At 60.0% G+C, this 21453-nt stretch overlaps 2 protein-coding genes across 2 annotated transcripts; both read right to left on the minus strand.

Moving 5' to 3' along the window:
• Nucleotides 1-1882: 1882 nt before the first annotated feature.
• On the minus strand, nt 1883-8613 carry ABHD17A (abhydrolase domain containing 17A, depalmitoylase). The gene is made up of 5 exons (XM_058040658.1): nt 8551-8613; nt 6239-6728; nt 4757-4951; nt 3744-3923; nt 1883-2803 (listed from the first exon to the last, which is right to left on the minus strand). The coding sequence occupies exons 2-5, from the start codon at nt 6541-6543 to the stop codon at nt 2578-2580; spliced, it is 906 nt and encodes a 301-aa protein (XP_057896641.1). The 5' UTR covers nt 6544-6728; nt 8551-8613; the 3' UTR covers nt 1883-2577.
• A 2459-nt stretch (nt 8614-11072) lies between these two features.
• LOC131093495 (AN1-type zinc finger protein 5-like) lies at nt 11073-21068 on the minus strand. Its single transcript, XM_058040664.1, has 7 exons — nt 20999-21068; nt 20412-20691; nt 19192-19365; nt 18098-18191; nt 17176-17294; nt 15070-15180; nt 11073-13426 (listed from the first exon to the last, which is right to left on the minus strand). The coding sequence occupies exons 3-7, from the start codon at nt 19340-19342 to the stop codon at nt 13278-13280; spliced, it is 624 nt and encodes a 207-aa protein (XP_057896647.1). The 5' UTR covers nt 19343-19365; nt 20412-20691; nt 20999-21068; the 3' UTR covers nt 11073-13277.
• Between the last annotated feature and the right edge of the window lie 385 nt (nt 21069-21453).

Genomic DNA, 21453 nt, shown 5'->3' on the forward strand with positions numbered 1-21453 from the left:
TGCTCTGGGGACACTCAGGGCCTTGGCTCTGCCTGACCCCTCCAGGAAAGGACACTGCAGAGTCCCCATCCAGGGACCAAAACTGTCCAGCCCTGTCCCCCAAAAAGTGTCCCCCCTGTCCCCCCAAGCTGCAGCACCAGAGGAGGGGACAGAAGTGTGATCCCAAAGGGGACAGAAGTGCCATCCCAGTGGCTCGTGGCCCAGTCTGACCCCAGGTGGGGGTTCCTGTGCCCAGGACCCCCAGCCCATGCCCCCTGAGGCCCCTGCAGCTCTCATGGGCTGAGTGCTCCTCTGTCCCTCCCTGCTCCAGCTGCTGAGTGGGGATGGAGCCTCATCCTGGGCCAGATCCAGACCCTGATCCCTGATCCCAGTCAGGGCTCCCCACCATGGAGGTGGCACCCAGCAGTGCCCATCTCCATGGACTCCCATACTCCCAGCCTGCCTCTGGACTTTGGGGATCAGGCTGAACTTTCCTGACCTTTTGCCTTTGTTTTAGACTCAGACACAGGAAAAACAACCTCGAGCCACCTCAACATCCCCCCGAAGCCAAGGAGCTCTGAGCTATCCTGCTGGCGAGGCAGAGCTGGCCTGAAGCATCCGCAGCTCAACAGGAAACAGCAGCAGTAAGAGGATAAAAATACCCTGGGTGCACACAGAACGTCTCTGTGCCAGGATTAGGGAGCCCTGGGACAGTGGGGCCAGAGGGAGCTGGGCTGGGCAGCTTTGGCTTCCCACACATGTGTGAGCCCAAGGCTCCTAAACCACCTGGCCACTGCTGGGATGGGGAAGGAAGGACTGGGGGATTGTGCAGGGAGAAGCCAGACATGGCAGCTCCTGGACCCCAAAATCCCCCTGGGAATGAGTGAGGCCCCCTCCAGAGCCACCCACTCCTCTCCCAGCTCCAGCACAGCCCCAGCACCAAGGAAGGCTCATCCCTCCTGCTCTGCTCCTGGGGGCAGAGGGATCTGTGGGGAGCAGGGGGTCCCGTGCCCCCCACCTCGACCCCCCAGCCCCAAACAATGGGTGCACTGGAGTGCTCAGAGCGTGGGGGTGCAGCAGCCCCCCCGCCTGGCCCCTGAGCCCCTAAGGAGATTAAATCCCTCCTCACATGAGCCTGGCAGGCCCCAGGGCCTCTGTCGGGGACAGGACAGGGACAGGGAGGGGAAGGGAAGGGCTCAGCAGTGTTTTGCTGTTTGGGCTGCGGCCAGGGATGTCCCAGGGGCAGGAAAACACACAGATAGGCAGCTCTTCCTGAGGTGGAAGAGCAGGCACTGTCCCAAAAATCACCAATTAGAGCCTCTACCCTTCCCTGGAGCAAATCTCCTGTGTGCTGGTGGGAGGACTGTGGGACACCCCTGCACCTGCCCCCACGGCCTGGGCACCCCCAGAATCACTGAGGTCCCCACACAGCTCTGGTCAGAACTGGGCATGGAGCAGGTCAAAAGTAAGGTTTGCTCTCCCAGGACCATCCCAGGGACCCCAGAACCACCCTGTGCCCACCCTCGCTGTGCTGGCCTGGTACAGAGCAGGACATGGGGATGTCCCCCTTGCCCTGTGGCACACCCAGCCCCAGGAAGGCTGAGGCCATCCTCCACCTCTGCACCTGTGGGACCCCCTAATGACACAGGAGGGGGGAATGGGCTCCTGCTGTCCCCAAGTCCCACTGGACACAAAGAGCTTTGGTACCAGGGGCCAAGGGCATCTTCCCTGCTCCTGTTGGCACCTTGGGGTCACCCAGTCCCCAGAGGAGGGTGACAAGCACTGGGGACCTGGCCAAGGGCAATCTTGGTAAGGTGCTGAACAGGGGGAAGGCTGAGGGGCTGGACACCCTGGGGCTGGCTCAGGAGCCCCCAGGGGTAGCCAGGGAAAGGGCACACACAGGTGAAACGTTAAACCTCTGCTCTTTATTTGCTGCCTGCCTCCCATGCCCCGAGGAGGTTTCCAGGGGTGACCTGAGCACCAGGAGTGCTCTGGGAAGTCCGAGCAGCCCAGACTGGAGGAGGTGTGGGGCAGGGGGGCACCTCCTCCATGCATCCCCATCATCCCCGTGGGGACACGGCTCTGCCCCAGCCGGGGTGACCACCGGGCACGGCCAGCGCTGGGCCCGGGAAAGCTCCGTGGAGAGCAGGAACTGCCACCTCCCGTGTCCCAGGCACGGGGACACCGCGAGGGGCCGGCCCAGCCCCTCTCCAACTCGCCTTATTGCTATGGTCAGAGCAGCAGAGCGGCCGGGAGGGACTCGGGGACGTCACCGGTTTGGGAGAGGGGACGAGGACGTGTCTGAAGCCAAGGATCCACCCCCGGAGGGTGGGCTCATGTCTCTGGGGAGGGGCAAGGAGGGAGCTGCCGTCTCTGGCCAGCCGGGCCGGGGGTGCCAGCAGCGCCAGGCTGGCACCAGCAGGGAGGAGAGCTGTGCTCACATCTGAGAGCAAACACTGTCCATTGCAGGGCCTCCTGCCCTCTCCTGAGCCTGGAGCCGAGGCTGAGCAAACTCATTACAGCTCCAGCAGCAGGGACTGGGGAGAGCTACTGGGAGAACTGGAGAAACAAGCAGAACCCCCCTGCCTGTGGCCCTGGCTAGTTGCGTTGGCTGGCCAGCTCCTGGGAGATGAATTTCCGAAGGCGCTCGAGGTACTGGCTGTAGAGTTCAATGTCATTGTGCCCTGCCCCGTCCACCCACAGCGGCTCCACGGCCTTGGGGCAGCGCTCAAACAGCGCCAGGCCGTGCGAGAAGTCGATGACTTCGTCCTCTGTACCGTGGATGATGAGCACAGGAGAGGTGATTTTGGAGATCTTCTCGATGCTGTCAAAAAGGTGGATGGGGGAGAGAGAAGAGAAGGGGTGAGCACAGGGAATGAGACATTTCCACTCCTCCTGCCCCCAAAACATCCCCTGGGACAGGGACCAGGAAATGCTCTTTGATCGTGGCAGAGCACAGGGACAGGGAGGGACACAGAGCTTCTGCCAAGGAAAAGATCTGCCCCAGTGTGACAGATAAGGAGCAGACAGCAGTGACAACATCCCCGTGGGACCTCAGCAGGGCTGATGGGAACTGCAGCAGGACAGCCCTGCCCTGCTGAGCTCTGAGGAAGGGAAGCACAGGTCCCAGCCCATCGCAAAGGCCACGTGAGGCCACCAGGATGCAGAGCGTGGGCTGGTGGCTCTAGCCACAGCTTCCGGCTCAGGGACTGTCCCTTGGGCCCCACGGGCCTGGCTGCAAGGGAGAGGCAAAGGAAAAGCTCAGCCTCTCAGCACCCCTCCTGAAATCTGAAGAGCAGGAAAATCCCCAAGGAATTACTCTTGGGGGACAGAGGGGTCCCAGGGACACCCAGGGCTTGTGACACCTGACAGGGGCCAGCGGCACAGCCCCAAAGCTGGTGGGCAAAGGCACTGGGATGGGGTGACCAGGAGGTGATGGCACAGAGGAGTGGGGTACACACATGGCACGGGGAGGGGGCACAGTGACCCCAGGCAGGGCTACAACTCAGGAGGGGGCACAGGGACCCCAGGCAGGGCTACAACTCAGGAGGGGGCACAGGGACCCCAGGTAGGGCTACAACTCAGGAGGGGGCACAGTGACCCCAGGCAGGGCTACAACTCCCAGAGGGCCCCAAATACAGGGCAAGAAGATGCCGAAAGGGGATATTTAAACCTATCACAAAAAATGGTCCCCTGGCTCTGAGCAGAGCTGCTCTGGGCACTGCCCCTCCAACCCCCCCATGCCCCCTGCCCAGGGCACTCACTTGGGGAAGGCATCGAACCAGTAGGTCTTCTTGGTGTCGGGGAAGGCGACGCGCATGCCGGAGGTGAGTGGGGAGTGCAGCACGATGGCCGCGCACTCGTAGCGCGAGGCCAGGTCAACCGTGGGCACGGTGCCGATGCTCTGTCCGTACAAAATGATGTTCTCCGGGCTGATCCCGTACCTGCGTGGGACAGGGCAGCTCAGTGGGCAGGCAGAGGCAGCTCAGGGGTTACTCTGTGCTGGTCACTGCACCCACAAAGCTCCCGGCAGGTCTGGGGTCTGTCTGTCCCCCTGATCTTCCCCAGCTCCTCATGGCTGGGCCCAGAGCAGCTCCCTGAGCTCCCAAAGGACCAGGGAGCAGCCAGGGCTGAGCTGCCAGCTGAGATCTGGGGGATGTCAAAGCTTTCCCTCACCAGGTCAGAGTTACAGGGTGTTCAGAGCCTGGACTGCAGCCAGTGGGGCAGCCCCAGCTCTGGATCACACCATGAACCAGGCCTGAGGAAGAGGAGGCAGAGCCTGGCATGGGGCTGCTCCCCAAGCCTGGCATGGGAACCAGAGCTGAGCCTGGCACGGGGCTGCACCCCAAACCTGGCATGGGAACCTGAGCTGAGCTTGGCATGGGGCTGCACCCCAAACCTGGCATGGGAACCAGAGCTGAGCCTGGCATGGGGCTGCATCCCAAACCTGGCAGGGGAATCAGAGCTGAGCCTGGCATGGGGCTGCATCCCAAACCTGGCAGGGGAATCAGGGCTGAGCCTGGCACGGGGCTGCATCCCAAGCCTGCCAGGGGAACCAGAGCCGAGCCTGGCACAGTGACACAGGAAGCACAGCTTGTGCCAAGGTCATGCCCTGCAGCATCCCTGCCCCTTGAATCCCCCAGCTGCTCCCTCTACAGTTTTCCAGCCACCCCTTCCTGTCTCCAGCAGCCCAGGGTTGCCCTCCTGGGTGTTTCCTGTTTTGCAGGCTGCTGAGCCCAGGCTTTTCCTGCAGGGTTTCCAGGCTGTGCCCGCTCACCGCGTGCGCAGCGCCTGCCAGGCGGCGTCGATGTCGGAGTAGAGGTTGCGCTCCGAGGGCCGGCCCGTGCTCACGCCGTAGCCGGAGTAGTCGTAGGAGAAGATGTTGCAGTTGATGCGCGTGCCCAGCCCGATGTAGAAGCTGCTCATCTGCCCCAGGTCCACGGCGTTGCCGTGGGAGAAGAGCACCGTGTACCTGGATGTGGGTATGGAATGTTAATCTGGGCTCTGCTGGAGCTCCAGCAAGCAAACCCTGCGCACAAAGGGCCAACACCCCTCCAGCCACCAAGGGAGCTCCTTGTGACGCCCCCAGACCCTTCCCTGACAGAGCCAGGGGCTCACTCCCAGCAGGAACAGGCAGCTTGATGATTCTGTTGAAGTTTTTGAGTCTATTTTTGGTAAAAAGCTCAGGATTTGGGGCCGTTTGCCCAATGGGGATTTCAAGTAAGAATTCTGACAGCGGGTTTTTTCTCTCCTGAGCCTGGCAAGACACCAGATGCTGAGAGAGAAGTGAATTGTGGGAGTGACAAGGCACAAGAAATTTCCACCATAAGGGGAAAAACAATGTTAATCATAAAAATTAACACTAATAGCAGACTGATGAGAGCTTGGCTCCCTTCTGCCAGAGGGAGGGAGCAGGACTCACTCCCTGCTGAGCCCCTGCTGGCCTGAGGGGTCTGTGGCCAGGCTGAGCCTCCAATCCTGACCTGGATGCCCAAGGAGCCCCAGATGGAGTCAGTGACAGGATGAGCTGGGGGAGGTCAGACAGCCAGCAGCACCTGATACCCCAGGTTTGGCAGGCCTGGTTCCCCCCAGCCCAGGTTCTCCCCTGCAGTCTGGGATGCTGCTCCTTGAGGACCTGTTGCTGCTGGGAGGACATAGGAAAGGGGTCAGCTGGGGTGACATGGCCACCCTCTGCACCTGAACCCCCAAATTATGTCACTGCTCAGGGAGCAGCAGCCAAGTACTCTCCTGGCAGTAGGAGGGGGTCTCCATCTCACACTCCAAGGTGCCAGTTCAGACCCATGGGAGTGACCAAACCCCTCCTGGCTTTCACTTCCATCACTCTGTTCCTTGAGGAATCAAATGTCCCTGTGAATTTGACTGAGCCAGGCTCTCCTGGCTGGCACATGGTCAGCATGGGGAGAAGCAGCTGGTGCAGCCATCCTGGTGCCCCCAAGCTCCGTGCAAATACCTGGAGCATTGCATCAGTGCCATGACACAGGGGCCTGTGAGACAGCCTGGGGAATCCCCACACCCCACAGCCTCAGCTTTGCCTCTGCTCCTGCTTTAACCCCACTGCCAGGGCGGCCAGACCGGTCCTGGGAGCGCAGCTCACCTGTCCCACTGGAGCCTCCAAAAGCCCGGGGCAGGGCCAGGCAGGGCCAGCTCCTCCAGCCAGGGGGAAGAGGGGCCAGGAGCCCCCAGGGCAGCCCCGGGGCAGCCCAGCAGAGCCCCAGCCGGCACACCCGCCGTGACTCACCTGGCGCCGGGCACGCAGCGGACGTACATGCAGCCGACGCGGTTACCCCGGCTGCTCTTGGTGACGAACACCTCGATGTTGTCCAGCTCCCGCTGGGAGTACTGGAAATCCGCCCTGTCCTTCAGGTGCAGCTTCCAGCGGCCCGCGGCGCCGCGCAGGGAGCCGGTGCTGCCCACGGGCTCGGGCTCGGGCACCATGGCGTAGGTGGGCTCCGGGGGCAGGAAGGCCAGCTTGGCCGCGATGCGGCTGGGGCAGGGCGGGCAGCAGAAGAGGCAGCACAGTTGGCTGATCGACAGCCCGTTCATGGCTGAGGCGGGAGGGGAGGCGGCCGCGCCCGGAGCGAGGGAGGATCCCGATCCCACAGAGGCCGGCAACGACGCCCGGCCCGGAGACGCCCCGTCCTCAGCTGGCCCTGGGCACGGCTGGCGCCGGCCGAGCAGCGCGGGCCGGGGCTGCCGTGTCCATCTGTCCGTCCGGCGGCTGCGGGGGCCTGCGGGCAGGGCGGGGGATCTGAGGGCTCTGTCTGTCCCCTCCGTGACCACACGTGTCCCCCCGCGTTCCCTCCCTGCAATCCGAGCTCCTGCCACACTCGGCAGCCCACGCGGAGGGGGCGAGGACGAGCGCGCATCCCACACACGCCACCCCCACGGCAGCCACACGGCTGGTGGGACAAAGGACGCGGCTCCCCCGGGGCCACCCAGGCGCTCGGGAGTGCCGAATCCCGAGGAAAAAGGGGAAAGGGGAGAGGAAGGGGGGAAGAGGAAGAAAAAAAGAAAGAAAAAAAAAAAAAAAAGCAACTATTTTCTGCAAGTTTGGGCATAGGCTTGAGCTGAGGAATGTCAAACCAGCCCACACCCCGAGGAATTCGCTCCATCTGCTTCCGAAGGCCTGGGAAAGGGGAGGAAAGGGTGGAAGAGGGATATGGCACCGAGGCTGGGATTTGGCACTGAAATGAGCCAAAATACCGGGAGTGAAGGGATGCCCCGCGCCCCGGTGGGAGCCCCGTGCCCACCCACAGCAGGGCCAGGCCGGTGTGACACCGGGCACGTGGCCGCCGTGTCCCTGCCGGGGCTGGCACTCCCAGGGCAGGACGGGGTGTCCGGTGGCACTACGGGCACTCAGCCCGCGTGTCACTCTCGTGCCGTGTGTCCAGCACACGCTGGGACAAAGCCAGGCACCAGCTGGGGACAGCCCGCCGTGGGTGGCCAGCCCTGCCCGGCCCCTGCCCCGACCCACCGCACACACACCGACCCCACACCCACCGAGGGGGGATCTCTGCTGTACTGAGCTCTGCGGGGCCCCCACCACGGACTGGGGCGGCTTGCCCCTACCCTAGTAGAAACGGGACCCTCACCCGGCACGGGTTCTGGGACCCTCACCCCGCACACCCTGACCGGGCTGTGGGACCCCCACCCTGACTGCAAACACGTTTCCTTCCATTGCCCGCTGCTGGCCTCCCCCCAGCACTGACCCTTTCCCCCTCCCCAGCACTGAGTTCTCCCCTTCGCTGTCCATTGTGCAGACAAGCATGGAGACCCCCCCCCCCCCCACTGACCCCCCGACTGCTGTGGGCCCCAATCTCCTCTCTGATCACTGGGGGACGCCTGAGCAGTGGGACCCTTCCCCGATCACTGAGTGCGTGTCCCCCACAGCCCCACAGGACCCGATCCCCCCAGTGACCTCCTCGAGACCCCCCCTGACTATTGAGGGGGTCCCCGTGCGCCCCCACTGCCCCTGCCCTCACGCCGCCCACCGGAGCCTCTCCCGCCCGCTGGGGGGGCTCACCCTGCCCGGCCTCTCCCCTCCCCTGCCCGCTGGGGGGGTCCCGCACCCTCACTGACCGCCCCAAACCGACACTGACCACTGTATCCCCCATCACTGAGCGTATCTCCCCCTCACCGACCACTGCGTCCCCCCGTCACTGACCAGTGTATCCCCTCGTCACTGACCACTCTGTCCTCCCCTCACTGACCACTGGAACCCCCCCGCACTGCCCACTACTTACCGCCCTCACTGACCACTGTCTCCCCCCAACACTGACCACTCTGTCCCCCCCGCACTGACCACTGTAACCCCCCACCCCACACTGACCACTGTGTCCCCCCTACTGTGCCCCCCCCCACTGACCACTGCGTCCCCTCCCCACCGACCAGCGCGGCCTCCCCCGCGTGCCGGGGCCTCCCCTCCCTCTGGCCGCGCTGGGGACCCCCACCAATACACCGTGACCGCCTCAACGCCGGGCCCCGCTCCCCGCAAGCCTCCCCCGGCCCGTGTGCCGGTCCCCGGCCCGTGAGGCCGTCCCCACCCGGTACCTGCTCATCCTCCCGGCCCCGCTCGCCGCTGCCCGAGGCCCCGCGGCCGTTGCGGCCTCCCAGGCGGGGGCGGCGCTGGCCCCGCCCCGGCCGGAAGTGACGCCATCGTCGCGCGCCCGTTGCCATGGGAACAGCGCGGCCGCTTCATGGCGGGGAGGCGGCGCGGCCTCTGCTCGGCCCCTGGAGCCCAAAATCCCAAATGGATCCCAAAATCCCAAATGGATCCCAAAATCCCAAAAGGATCCCAAAAGGGACCCGGAGATCATCCAGGCCGGCCTTGGCCACCTGGAGCACGTGGAATGTCTCCGGAGAGGGAGACTCTACCGCCTCCCTGGGCGGCTGCTCAGCGCTCTGCCAACCGCAGTGTAAAAAAAGCTTTTCCTCACGTTGAGGTGGAACTTGTGGTTTAATTTAATTTATGGCCATTGCACCACTGGAAGGGGTCTGGCACTCACGTTGGAGATACTTAGGGGGATTGGTGAGATCTCCTCTTGTTGGACAATATACCAAGTTTAAAATTTTTATTTCCTAACTTTAGCCACGTTTGTTCGCCTTTGCCCCGGGGGAAGGGAACGGCAGTTTCCCTCCAAAGCATTGCTCCACCAGGAACAATGAGATCGGCATCACAGGGGCCGAGAGATACACGAGAGATAAGGGCCATCAAGGGCCATTGGCGAAACATCAGCGAACATCTACCCCAAATTAGGAGTGAAGACCTAATTAACATCAGAGGCGAGGAAATCCGTATCCAATAGGAAACTAAATACTAAGAACTGCGCAACTCGGGACCAATGAACATTAAACCGATGGATTTCTATGGGTTTGCGACTGTATAAAATTTGACAAAAACTGAGAAGTTTGAAAAGAAGTCATGGAGTGCGGTCCCCTGCGGATGAAGGGCAGCGGGGGAGCCCTGGGGGCCGGCAAGTGGGAGAAGGAGGCGAAAGAGAAAGCCCCGATGCCGGAGCAGATGATGGGCAGCGAGGAGGAGGAGGAGGACCAGGTGGAGGACGAGGAGGAGGAGGAGGATGAGGAGGAGCAGGATGACAAGGAGGACGAGGACCAGGAGGAGGACGAGGAGGAGGATGAGGAGGAGGACGAGGACAAGGAGGATGATGATGAGGAGGACGAGGAGGAGGATGAGGAGGACAAGGAGGATGACGAGGAGGAGGACGAGGACAGCTGGACACGCGCACACTGGCTCAGATGGCCTTGGAGAAGATGCAGGAGAAGCGGCCAATGAGGGGATCCTGAAGAAAGCGCCGAGAACCCGCGAGCAGCGAGTGGAGGAGTTCAGCGGCACTTGGACATTCTGATCAGCACTGCGACATCCCAAAGGCAGCTGCACTCCAGGCACGGGCTGCTTGGCACTGCTCTGCAGCTGGGGTTGCTTTGGATCGATGTAAACCTGCCTGTTCTCCATATTGTTATACTCCCAAATGTAACTTCGGAGTTTTGTGACTTTAAACTGTCTTATTTTACAGTCTTTTTTAAAAAAACCAAACACCCAACACTCTCTGTCTTTTCTGGATTAACCAAGCCCAGCTCCCGTGGTCTCTCCTCATCAGAGAGAAGCTCCAGACCCCAAATCATCTCTGGAGCCTCCACTGTAGCTCCTTGTCCTTCTTGTCCCAGAACTGGACAGAGCACCCCAGATGTGCCCCCCAAGCAGAGGGGCAGGGTCCCAGTGTCCCCCTGTCCCCAGGACACTCTGCTGGCTCAGGGACAGTTTGCCACCCCCCAGCACCCCCAGGTTCCTCTGCAGAGCTGCTCTCCATGGGTCACCCCCAGCCCGTGCTGGCCCCTGGGGGGTCTACAAGGACTCTACACTTGCCCTTGTTGACCCCCCCCAGGTTTGCCCCCACCCAGCCCCTCAGGGTCCCTCTGGATGGCAGCAGGGCCTGCAGGTGGATCGGTCACTCCCCTGCTCTGAATCACCGTGAAACCCGATCAGGATCTGATCTGTCCCTCGCAGAGGGGCTGGAGGAGGTTCTGATGCCTCGGGACAGCAGTGGGGACAGGGGGCTCCGCTGTGCCCACCAGGCCCTCGGAGCTCTGCCTTCATCCAGGCCCTCCCTCCTGGCCATCCTCCCCCATTTCCCGTGTCTCCCCACAGAGATGTCACCAAGCCAAGCCTTGCTGAGGTCATCCTGGTACCACACACAGCCCAAATGCCCCAAGTGGATATGGGGAAGGGGAGGCTTTGGTGTCCCAAACTCCCTTTCCTGCCCCAAGGGGTGACTGCACACAAGAGGGAACCCAGGAGAACCTCAGAGCCCCTCAAACCCAGCCAGGGCTTCCTGCTCATCCAGACGTGTCAGGGTTGCAGTGACCTCTGGGGATCACCCAGCCCAGCCCCTGGTGGGTTTGAGATGTGGGGGTGCAGGTCTGATCCCCAGCCAGCTCCAGGTACTGTCAGTGATCATCCACAGGTAAACTGAGGCACAGAGCCCCAGAGCCACCCCAGCAGAGCCAAGCCAAGCCCCACAGACATCCCTGCCTGAAAGAGAGCACCCACAGCATCCAAGCAAACTAGACTGTGTTGTATTTACACTCATGGACAGGGAGGGAGAACAGGGAAAGGGCCGGTGCTGGAGAAGCAGGTGGCTGTGGGCTTTCCCAAGGGATCCATGGGAGCTGCTGCACTTCCCTGGCGCTGGTGGCTGCAATTCCTGCATCCCCCGAGGCTGAGGGATCATCCTCAGCCAAAAGCTCAGTGGCAAACCCAGCCTGGCCACGCACCAGCTCCAGCTCCCAGGTGTGTGCAGGGCTGCAGCCACTTGCCTGCCCCAGACATGATGTCAATGTTATCCAGAAGGAAAAACCTGAGGAAAAGGCTGGTGAGAGGCAGCCTCACTCCTCTCAGTGCTGGAGGGGGGTTTGCAGCAGTTTGGGAGGTTCAGATGCTGCTGGCAGCTGGCACAGAGCACACACTGCTTTGGCTGGAGCAGACTGCAGACACCAAACACTCAGAGGGATCCCCCCAGCAGCACCCGGGCAGAACTGCCACAGGGAGGGCAGGAAAACAGCCCCTGGAAGGAAGGAGCTGCTGAGATCTCCCCCAGCTGGGCCCTGCAGCTCTGCTGACACCAAGGGAAAGCTTCCAAAGCGTGGGATGGCCAGCAGAGTGGGACAGAGGCTGCTGCTTGTCCCCTGGGACACAGCCGGGTTTCTCTGCAAGAGAGCCAGAGCCCCATGGCCACAGCCTGGTGTTCCCAGGAATCCCCTGGGCATGGCAGAGGCTGTGGCTGTGCCCCAGGAGCCTCTGCCTGCCTTGTGCTGCATCCCTGAGCCCCGGGTCCTCCCAGCAGAGCCCTCCAGGTGCCCTTTCTGCAGTGGTACTGAGTGGCATTTGGTTTTTCCTACACCTCCCTTCCTGTGTGAGTGTGTGCACCCCCAGAGCCTTCCAAGTGGCTTTTGGGGTTCTTGAGGCCTCTGAGGATGTTCACTGTACCCCGAAGTTCTCCTTCTGCCTTCCCTTGCACCCCAGAGCCCTCCCTGGGCCTTCCAGCACCTCAGGGAATTCTCTCAGTGAGCCCAGAGCCCTCCAAGCACCTCTCCCTGCTCCCTGGGTCTCTCCATGGGCATTTCTGAGCCCCCACCTGGACCTCTGGGCACCCTGGGACCCTCCTTGTGACTCTCCCTGTGCCCCAATTCCCTCTGTCTGGCTTGCAGAGCATCTCCTGGGGACCTGGCCCTGCCTCTCAGCCCACAGGGAGGGAGGAGGCAGCGGAGGGCAGCTGGGTGGGCTCCCCGAGCTCTCCCCAATGCCAGCATGGCCCACATGGGAGGAGGGGACCCCACTGTCACCTGGATGCAGGGACAGGTCCAGACGCAGAGGTGTGGGGACCTGAGCTTTGTGCACAACCCTGATGAGAGCGACTTGTGTAAGGCAGAAGGCAGGGAGAGAGGAGAGAGAGGGGAGAGAGGAGAGCAGGCACAGGCAGCACTGAGGGACACACACCTTGCTGGGAAAGCAGCCGGGGTTATCCAGGGGTGCTGGAGCAGGAGGCTGGAGCAGGGGTGTCCCTGCCTCCCTCCCCGTGGGGAGAGGCACAAGGCAGCCAGCAGAACCTTCTGGAAGGTCCTGCCCGGCCCACCTCACTTCAAGCCACAAAATCTCTTCCCTGTGCCAGCGTCACTGCTCAGCTCCCTTGGTGCTTCTCCAACAGCATCAACAGAGGGCGGGGAGAGGGGTGTGGGGTGCTGGAACTACAGAATCAACTTCTCTGCATGGGAGAGCAAACACCTCCCCGGGAGCAGACGGCAGCCTGGCTGCCAGGATCCCCCAGCTCCCGGGGCTGCAGGCAGAGGGACAGAGCCCAGGCTGCTCAGGGACTGCGGCCACAAGCCCTGGGTGGTTTGCAGGACTCGGAGTCGCCGGGAAGGGAAAGGCTGAGCCCGGCTCCTCCCACCGTGCCCAGCAAGAGGCGAGTGCGAAGGTCTCAGAGCCAGAGCAGCGGGGCAGGACGGTCCCTTTTCCTTTGGGAAGCTGGTTGAGAACACATCAGCTGAGCTGTGGCTGTCGGGCAGGCAGGGAGGGAGAGGAGGAACACGAGTGACTGCCGGAGGCGCGAGGAGGCCCCGTGTCCAGGGGCCGGTTTGTGTGCGCTGCCGGAGCCACCCTCGCACCGCCGCGGGGGCTGGGAGGAGGAGGAGGAGGAAGGCTGGGAGGAAGGGGAGGAGCACCAGGCAGCCTGGCTGCAGTTCGAGCTGCTCGGACCCCTTCACAACTTCTGGATCTTCTCGGCGATAACGATGGGGTTTTCCTTGCGGATCTTCTCAGCAGCTTCTGCCTTGTAGTCGTAGGGGCAGGCGTGCATGTCGGAGTACCGGTGAATGGCACAGAACAGGTTCCCGCAGCGGCAGTCGAAGCCTGAGGGGAGGAAGAGCAGAGACAAAGCCACATCAGACCCCATCCAGCTGGGCAGGAAGGCAGCAGGGCCTGGCTCCTTCCTGCCATGCCAGGAAATGCCACCAATGCAGAGAGAGGGCCAAGGGAGGGGGGGCTGCAGCTCCCCACAGGCCAAAGGGACTCCTCATTCATGGGTGGCTCTTGGCTTTGCTCTGGCCCAGGAGCTCTGTGTGCTTTGGGCAGCCCCAGCTGTCACATGGTGGGAAAGGCTCCCAGAGCAGCTGCTGTCCACATTCCCCGGGGACAAGGGACGAGCCAGGCACTGCAGAGTGCCAGACTGTTAATCCAGACCAGGCTCCCCAGGCAGCCCGAGCTGGAGCTGAGCCCTCCAAGCCAGCCCAGCTCCCCAGGAGCAGCTGGGCTGACCAGCAGAGCTGTCACCACCATAGGATCATGTCTGAGCTACTTAGGCTTCAGAATTCCCAGTTTAGTCACTTCACTCAGGGACAATGCTCAGAGTGCTACCATTAACACAGCACACTGGGAAAGCAAGGCAGGGGATGTGCTGCAGGACAGCAGGGAATCCATACTCTGTCCCTTCATGTTTTTCCAGCTATAGGCCCACAAACACCTTGCTCCAAGGTGCCAGTTTACTCCTGGTTTAGAAAAATAATTTTATTCTGAATGCCCTGAATTCACAGGAGTTCTCTGTAAATTGAATCCTAAAGAAGAGAACTTCTCATAGTTTAAAGGAAACCCTCATCCAGGAAAACAATCCTCTCTGCAACCTGAAGACTGGGCAGAGAGCACCCAGCCCAGATCCCCGTTTATAAACCCACCCCTATTCTAGGACAGTGCCCATGGATTTCCAGGCAAGCTCAGGTTCAAACTTTCCAGTCTAGACTTGGCCAAAGCCTCTTATATCCATGAAAACAGCTGGATGCCCCAAGCAGGCCACAGAAGCAAGTGCTCTGCCAGAATAGCATGACCTGCACAGCTCCAGAGTTAACTTTCTTCCAGAGAAGCACTAAATGCCAGAGATAATTTAGGGGAATGATGTTTTTATTAACAAACCACAGCCAAATTAATTGCTTCACTTTGCAGAAGCTGTTTTCCCATTGATTGCAGTGCCCTGACACCATCCCAGCACTTCTCTCTCCAGCTTTACAGGCTGCATGCTGAGAGCCATCCTGCTCTCAGGAAGCTAACAGTGGAAATCAGGCAGCATTAACAAATGGGATGAGTCTTGGAGAGGGATTTTCCATTTGGGTCTAGCTCAGTTCATGTCACTGTTACGAAAGCTTTACCACAGACCTGACCGGGAGCGGATTCCGATCCACAGCAAGCTCTGCCTTCCTCTACAGCAGCTTCTGCCAAGAAGTAGGAACAACCAAGAGGTGCTGCTGCATCCAACCCTGCTCCCAAGGGCTGCCAGGACCCTGACAGTGAGTGGGATGTTCCCAGGCTGCTGCCTCAGCCAGTGCTGCTGCAGGTCAGAGCTCTCCTCCCTCCTCTCCTGCAGCACCACAGCTCCAGGATGGATTCGGGGGGAACCTCCAGCCTCTGACCCTCCAAACCCAGCAGCACCACAGCACTGTGCTCACAGGGCTCTCACTCTGGGCTGCCTGGGGCACAGGGAAGCTTTCCCAGAGGCAGGCACTCACCAGTCAGCCCAATCTTCTTCCGGCAGGTGAAGCAGCGATTCTTCTTCGGTTTCGGTTTTTCCGAAGCCGTCTTGCCCTCAGCCGTGTTCTGGGATATCTCAAGCAGGGTACCTGAAACAGAGGCAAGAGTTTTGCTGCCTTTCTTGATAAACCAAATATTCATTTTATTATAGGAGCTGCTTGAGGCTCTGATGACTCTTTGTGTGCCCTGGCTGTCATACCACAAACTGTGAGATTTGCCTTGTTCCACTGAGATCTCCACCTCACAGCTTTCTCTGTGTTTCAAATGCCTTAAATCCAAAGCTGAATTGGCCACTGGACAGTGACTGGATAGTCACTACAGCTCAGCTGCTGTACAGCAACACAGCTGTCAGCTGAGCCCACAGTTAATCTTCGCAGGGAGAAAAAAAATTAACCCCTTGTAAGTACTACTAATTATTTTTGCTGACTCTTATGTAAGTGTTCCCCAAATGTAGGTCTTAGAATGCTTTACACAGATATCCATCACTGCCTCTAATCTACCAAAGGGAAAACTGAGCTCTCAAAGCCAGATTGTTAAAGGTCATTGATGCTTAGCAGGATTTCCTCCAGTACCTAAGCAGGTTAGAGAAGTCAACAGGAGGGAGGGAGCTCCAACTGCTCCTTGGAGCACCTGTGGTGCAGGCTGCTCTGAGGAGACAAAACAGAGACAGCTTTGTGGAGCTTACCCTAAACAGCCTCCTAAAAATTACACAGGCAGATGAAAGGGGCAGGCTCTCCCAAGCCTCTTTTTAACAGCCTCTCACCTGCCTGTTGTAAATTGCCCCCTGGGCTTGCAGGCAAGCAGAGATTACCTAACCCACAATGCCCAGCCATGTGTGGTGACTAGAGCCTGGCTTTTTAGCAACCAACAGCTCCTGGGCTTTTTTAGCTTTCAATGCAAAAGCTGTCAGCTGAGCAAAGGAGGGTGTCTGCATGCACATCACCTGCTCATGGCATCAGCTGGAGGATGTGCCACACTGGGCAGTGCCTCTGCTGCTCCTCCCTGTGTAACGCCCCCCGAGGGACAGCTCCCCCACCACACAGGGTGACAACAGCAGGCCTCCAGTACCCCCAGGCACTGCCACAAAGGAGCCACTTCTCTGCAAGGCTGGGATGTATTGGAATACGGCTCCCAATATTTCCAGTTAGATTGTGCCTGGGCCAGTCTGACCCTCGCTGCTGGGCCAAAGGCAGCAACTGCGGTGTGTCACCCCAGAGATACCTTGGCTTGCTGGAGATTGCAGCTGGGCACTGAACAAGTCCAGGCTTGTTAGGAACCCCGTTTACCTCAGGAGGAAAGCTTCAGGCGATGGTGAAGAGAAAAGGAGAGGATTCTGCTGGAGGGTTTAATGTCCAGAGGTTTATTCCATGGTTACAGAGGTCTGAACGTGAGGAACTGCTCCAACAGAATCCCCCCGCATGGTCTGATCACCTTTTTAAGCTCAGGGACAGGGGGAGGGGAGGTACAGGTGAGCACCAACCAGGTGAGAGGGGCAGGGTCTCAGGGGAAGATGACACCCAGACAGGCCAATGACCCCTGGGCCTGAGGGGCATCCTTTGAACTCGACCAACCACACAATGCCTTGCTGGAATGTTCAGCCTGATTGACAGGACTCACTCAGCATGGGGGCAAGGGGGAAGGGAGAGAGGTATAGGCACACCTGGGGGGATGACCTGGAAGTCCAAAATGGGACATTACAGCACACCAAAACAGGGATGGATCCCTCTCCCTGCCTCCCCCTCGGGAGCTGGCAGGGGAGTGCCGGCAGCTCAGGCTGTGGGACGCTCCGGGCTCGCTGCCATGCGCTGGGAGAGGCGTCATGGAAGATTATCCTCCTGCCAGCCACTCCAGGGCTGGCAGCCACTCAGCCCTCAGCCCACAGAGCAATCTCTATCAGCCTGCCCTCGAGCACTGCATTTGCTCTCCTCCCTGTCACCAAAATAAGTTTCCTCCTCAGCTCTCAGGTGTGTCTTTACTGCCGGGAGGGGACACACCCCGGGGTCAGCAGCTGTCCCTGCTGCTCCAATGGACTCCTGAGCTCAGTGGCACTCAGATCTGTGCAAAGGACAAACCAACCAGCCTACCTGATGAGGAAGAAGCCGATGAGGCTTCATCTGTCTTGCTGAATTCCTCTGTCTCGTTGCTGGTTTCCTCTCTGGATATGCTCATGGCTGTCATCTGATGGGTCACAGGAGTCTGAGCGCTGGGAGCATGTGCAGCAGACAAACAAAAAGAGAAAACACAAGTATTTTCATTTGATAGACAGTTAGTTATGTGGGAGAGACCTTCAGCCCATAAAGTTTATTTCCTTATATTCAAAAGTAGGTCAGGAGCACAGCAGGTCAATTCCCCTTGAGATCGGGGATCAAAGTTCTTTATAGACATAGATGGAATGAATCTGTGATGATCTCAGTTTCCTTTTGCACCCAATTATATCTCAAAGACAAGGCAAGAGCCTATCCAAACAAGTCCAGGGGGAGAAAAACACAGTTATGAGTCAGGGCTGTAATGTGATGGTAGAGCTCAGTGCAGCTCTGTCCTCCTCCCCATCAAACAGGCCCAAGGTCTCTAATCCTGCTGTCACAGCTTCCAGACTGGGTCACCAGCAGGTGCTTTCACTTAGAATCACACGACATTCTGAGCTGATGATCCTCGTGACCTTTCCAAGTCCAACTCTTGGCCCTGGACAGGAAAACCCCAAAAATCCCAATACCTGTGACTGAGCAGAAACTGAACAGTTGAACAGAGCCAGGGACAAACAAGGTGCACTGGCTCCAGGAGAACCAAGATAATTTACTACCAACCCTCTGATACCTCACTCTACACATCAGACATCAGCAGCAGCAGATTGAGGGACATTTCAATCTTCCAAACAAACCAGAGTCATAACACAAAGTCTGACCCAGCCTGTTCACAGTCATATAAAGGATAACAGCCTGTCCCTTGTGTTCCAGAGCTGGATTTCAGCAGGGTTTAGATCCCCTCCCCTGCAGACTCTGCCCCTACCTGGCTTTTGCATCCTCAGGTGTGGAGTCTCCCTCTGCACACTGTCCTGCAATGGCCTCGGGGGCCATGGGGCTGCTGCTGGGACCACTGGGTGCTGTGAGACAAGAGCAGGCTTGGTCAGGTCTCTGGGCAGTACCAGCCAGTTCCTCAGGTGCTGGACAGTCAAGGAGAAAGCAGAACAAGCACTTCCAGCAGGCCTTACACTCCTGTTCCACACTGGAGCTGGGAGAGCACACCCCTGTTGGGATCACTCCCATATCCCTGCTCCTACTCCAAATTTGTGCCAAATTTGGGACTCTGTGGGACACCAGGGCTGTCTGGATCTTGAACCCAATGGCACATTGTAACTTCTCCAAGGTGTAAAAACCAGATCCTCATCTGCTGAAAGGAACAGGCTTCAACAGACACATATGGGTTTGTGTCAGCTGAGGATCTAAGCTGGGGTCTTAGGAAGAGCCTTTGTCAGGAAAAGTCATGTTCCTGAGCATATTTTGTGTGGGTGACTCAAGGGAAGCCATGATGAATTCCATGACTCCCAGGAAGAAATTGTGGAAGAACTCTCAGAGGCATTTCTCACTCTGTACGTGTGGTACTGCACAAACCCCCAGCAAAAGAAATCCCTGCTCACATTTGCAGAGAGCATCCTTCCCCTGCTCCCATCCCAAGTGCAGGAAACAAACCTTGTAAGTCATGGCTTTTAGATATCACACTGTTAAGATAAGAATATAATAAAAATAGGCCAAATAAAACTTCATTGTGGGGCTTTGTCATGGTTCCCAGCAGTCAGCACCTCATCAGGGAGCAGGAAATAGCTGAAAGCTGGGATCACCATTAGCACATGTGAAATTCTGCAGTTTACTGGGAGGTGCTGGCTGGCATGGGGCTTCACAAACTGGTGAGACTGGGAAGAAAGCAAGTGCCCCTCCTGACAGGGAACAGAAGTGCTTGAGGGCTTGGGTCCTTGATTTAGAGCCCTGGGTATCCATAGAAAGGGAAAGATGATTTTTCAAGGAGGGGGTAAATCTGGTGGCCAAGAACACAGTTTGGACCCAGACACCCATTTAGGACAGATTTCCAAGAAAAAAATCCTCTACCTGGAGGGCTTATCCGGTCACTGCTCTGCTGCCTCTGCAGGAACTCCTTGTAGCACACGGAGCACATGCCGTTGGTCCGGGGGCTGCCGTAGAAGCCGCAGCCCGTGGTGCACAGCAGAGGCACCTGCGTCTGGTTGGTCTCCTGAGCCATCCTCGCCCCTCCGAGGCACCGAGCTGCAGCCAGCAATCACAAATAGACAGCTGTGAGGGCCTGAGCACCCGGGCATTGTGTGCTGCAGCTGATCAGGAAGGAGCACAAAGGATCCCAAGAGAGCCCGGTTCCTGCACGTGCAACACCACACCAGGCCCCCAGACCCTCGAGCACTCAGGGTTCCTAAAATCCATGTCCTGGGGCCTTAAGTCACCCAGAGCTGCCCAGAGCCAGACTGCAAATCCAACAGGAACTGGCTCCCAGCTCTCCCTGCTGCACCACGAGGCTCCCTAAACTCCCGGTGACACACGAGCACGTCAGACCCCAACAATCCGCTCTACCAAATGTGCCCCCACAGCACTGCTGATGCCCCCCCCGAACACCCACACCTCACACGCCCAGTGCAGGCCCAGTCAGTCACATTTTGGTTTTCATTTCGAGCCTGGTTTAGTTTTTTAATTCTCAGGAAGATGACGCAAGCGATGCAGAAAGAACCCACTGACGCTCTGCTCTGACATACGTGGGTAAGGGGGATGTTAGCATGGTTAGGCTGGAAATAAAGATAAGGTTTTCTTTCTAGCAGTAAGATGTGATTCCAGAACACCTTCCTAGGGAAAACAGCTGACACGCTGAAACCTAATTTTAAATTTAATCTTAATAATTTTTCTCTGGATCACATGCAGTTACCTCCAGCCCCAGGAACCGGCCCCTTCCAGCCACACACGGTGTAGCATTTACAGGGCCAAACCCACCACAGTGCTCCAAATGAGAACCATGAGGCACAAACAAAAACCACACACAATTCCAATGTGTGTGGACAACGTGGCTGCAGCCAGTCCAACTCTGACACAGAACAAGGGGAGAGGATGTGCGCAGGACCATGGTGGGTGCGGGGGGCTCCAGCTCGGGCACAAAGCCACGGCGTTGGTACCAGGAGCTCCCAGCAGTGCTGCCTTTGTGGGGTGCATGAAGCACCCACGACCTCCCAGCCAGCCCTGCCGCTTCCCTTCCTGCTCCTACAAAACTTGCCTCACCGAGGGAATAAACAAGACAAACACGAAACCATTACCTTGCCAGGAGCGCTCCCGTGGGACGGAACCGGATCACCTCTGGTTTATCCCTCCTTGTCCTCAGCTGGGGGATGCAGGTTTCGGCTCCGCACCCGGGGGTCCCCCGCAGAGCTCAGACCAGCGCTCCCATGGCCACACCGGGACCCTCCCGGCCCGAACCGGCCTCTCCTCGGGCACTCGCAGCCAGGGCAGCCCCGGCAGCCGCGGGTCCCTCGGGGGTCCCGGCCGGCGCCCGCTGCCACACGGACAAACCCTGGGCAGCTGTTGTCGATCGAGTCCCTGCGGAGAGAAGGGGCCGCGGGCTCAGCCCTCCCCGAGCGCCGCACGGCCCAGCCGGCCGGCCGGACGGGCCGAGCCGCGGTCCCCGCCGTGCCCGGGCGGCCCGGGGCTGCCGGGACCCCCCGTCCAGCCGGGGAGAGACCCCCGCCCGCCCCCTCCCGCGGCCGGCCCCGGCCCGCCGCCCCCGCCCGCCGCGGCCGGGCCCCGCGCCCCGCTCCCGGCCCGCGGCGCTAATCGAGGCCGAGGCTGCGCGGCCTGCGCGGAGCGGGAGCCCCGGGCCGGGCCCCGCTGGCCGGGCCCCACTCACCGGCGGCGGAGGAGGGCGGGCGGCCCCGGGCCGGGCCGGGCCGGCCCCGGGAGGCTCAGGCGGGCGGCGGGCAGGGAGCGCTGCCGGGAAACATGGCGGGCGCGGGCCCCGAGCGCCTCCCCCGGGGAGGGCCCGGGACGGGGGGGACGGGACGGGGGGGACGCGAGGCCTGGGACGGGCCCGGGGGTGTCGGAGCGAGCCGGGGACAGGGCAGGGGGCTGCGACAGACCCCGGGGACACGGACGGGGCGCAGGGCAGGGGCTGGGGTGTGGGTGTGCTCGGCAATAGCGGGGCGGGCTGTGACCCCCCGGCTGTGGGAATAGGAGTGTGGATGGGCTCCGGGAATAGCGGGCAGGGGGCTGTGAGCCCTGTTTGTGGGGACAGGAGTGTCAGTGGGCTTCGGGAATAGCGGGGAGCACTGTTAGCCCTCCCTGCCCCAGCCATAGGGGCACAGG

This window comes from Melospiza georgiana, chromosome 26, assembly GCF_028018845.1.
Source record: "Melospiza georgiana isolate bMelGeo1 chromosome 26, bMelGeo1.pri, whole genome shotgun sequence".
Classification (NCBI taxonomy): domain Eukaryota; kingdom Metazoa; phylum Chordata; class Aves; order Passeriformes; family Passerellidae; genus Melospiza; species Melospiza georgiana.

What these genes read in the sequence shown, in the direction of transcription:
- LOC131093495 (XM_058040664.1), bottom strand. Translation starts at nt 19,342, where the DNA reads ATGGCTCAGGAGACCAACCAGACGCAGGTGCCTCTGCTGTGCACCACG. An exon ending in CCTGAGGATGCAAAAGCCAG is followed by an intron (nt 17,295 to 18,097) that starts GTAGGGGCAGAG and finishes ACATGCTCCCAG; the next exon opens with CGCTCAGACTCCTGTGACCC. An exon ending in GAAGAAGATTGGGCTGACTG is followed by an intron (nt 13,427 to 15,069) that starts GTGAGTGCCTGC and finishes TCCTCCCCTCAG; the next exon opens with GCTTCGACTGCCGCTGCGGG.
- ABHD17A (XM_058040658.1), bottom strand. Translation starts at nt 6,543, where the DNA reads ATGAACGGGCTGTCGATCAGCCAACTGTGCTGCCTCTTCTGCTGCCCG. An exon ending in CGCTGCGTGCCCGGCGCCAG is followed by an intron (nt 4,952 to 6,238) that starts GTGAGTCACGGC and finishes ACCCACATCCAG; the next exon opens with GTACACGGTGCTCTTCTCCC. An exon ending in TGGTTCGATGCCTTCCCCAA is followed by an intron (nt 2,804 to 3,743) that starts GTGAGTGCCCTG and finishes CCTTTTTGACAG; the next exon opens with CATCGAGAAGATCTCCAAAA.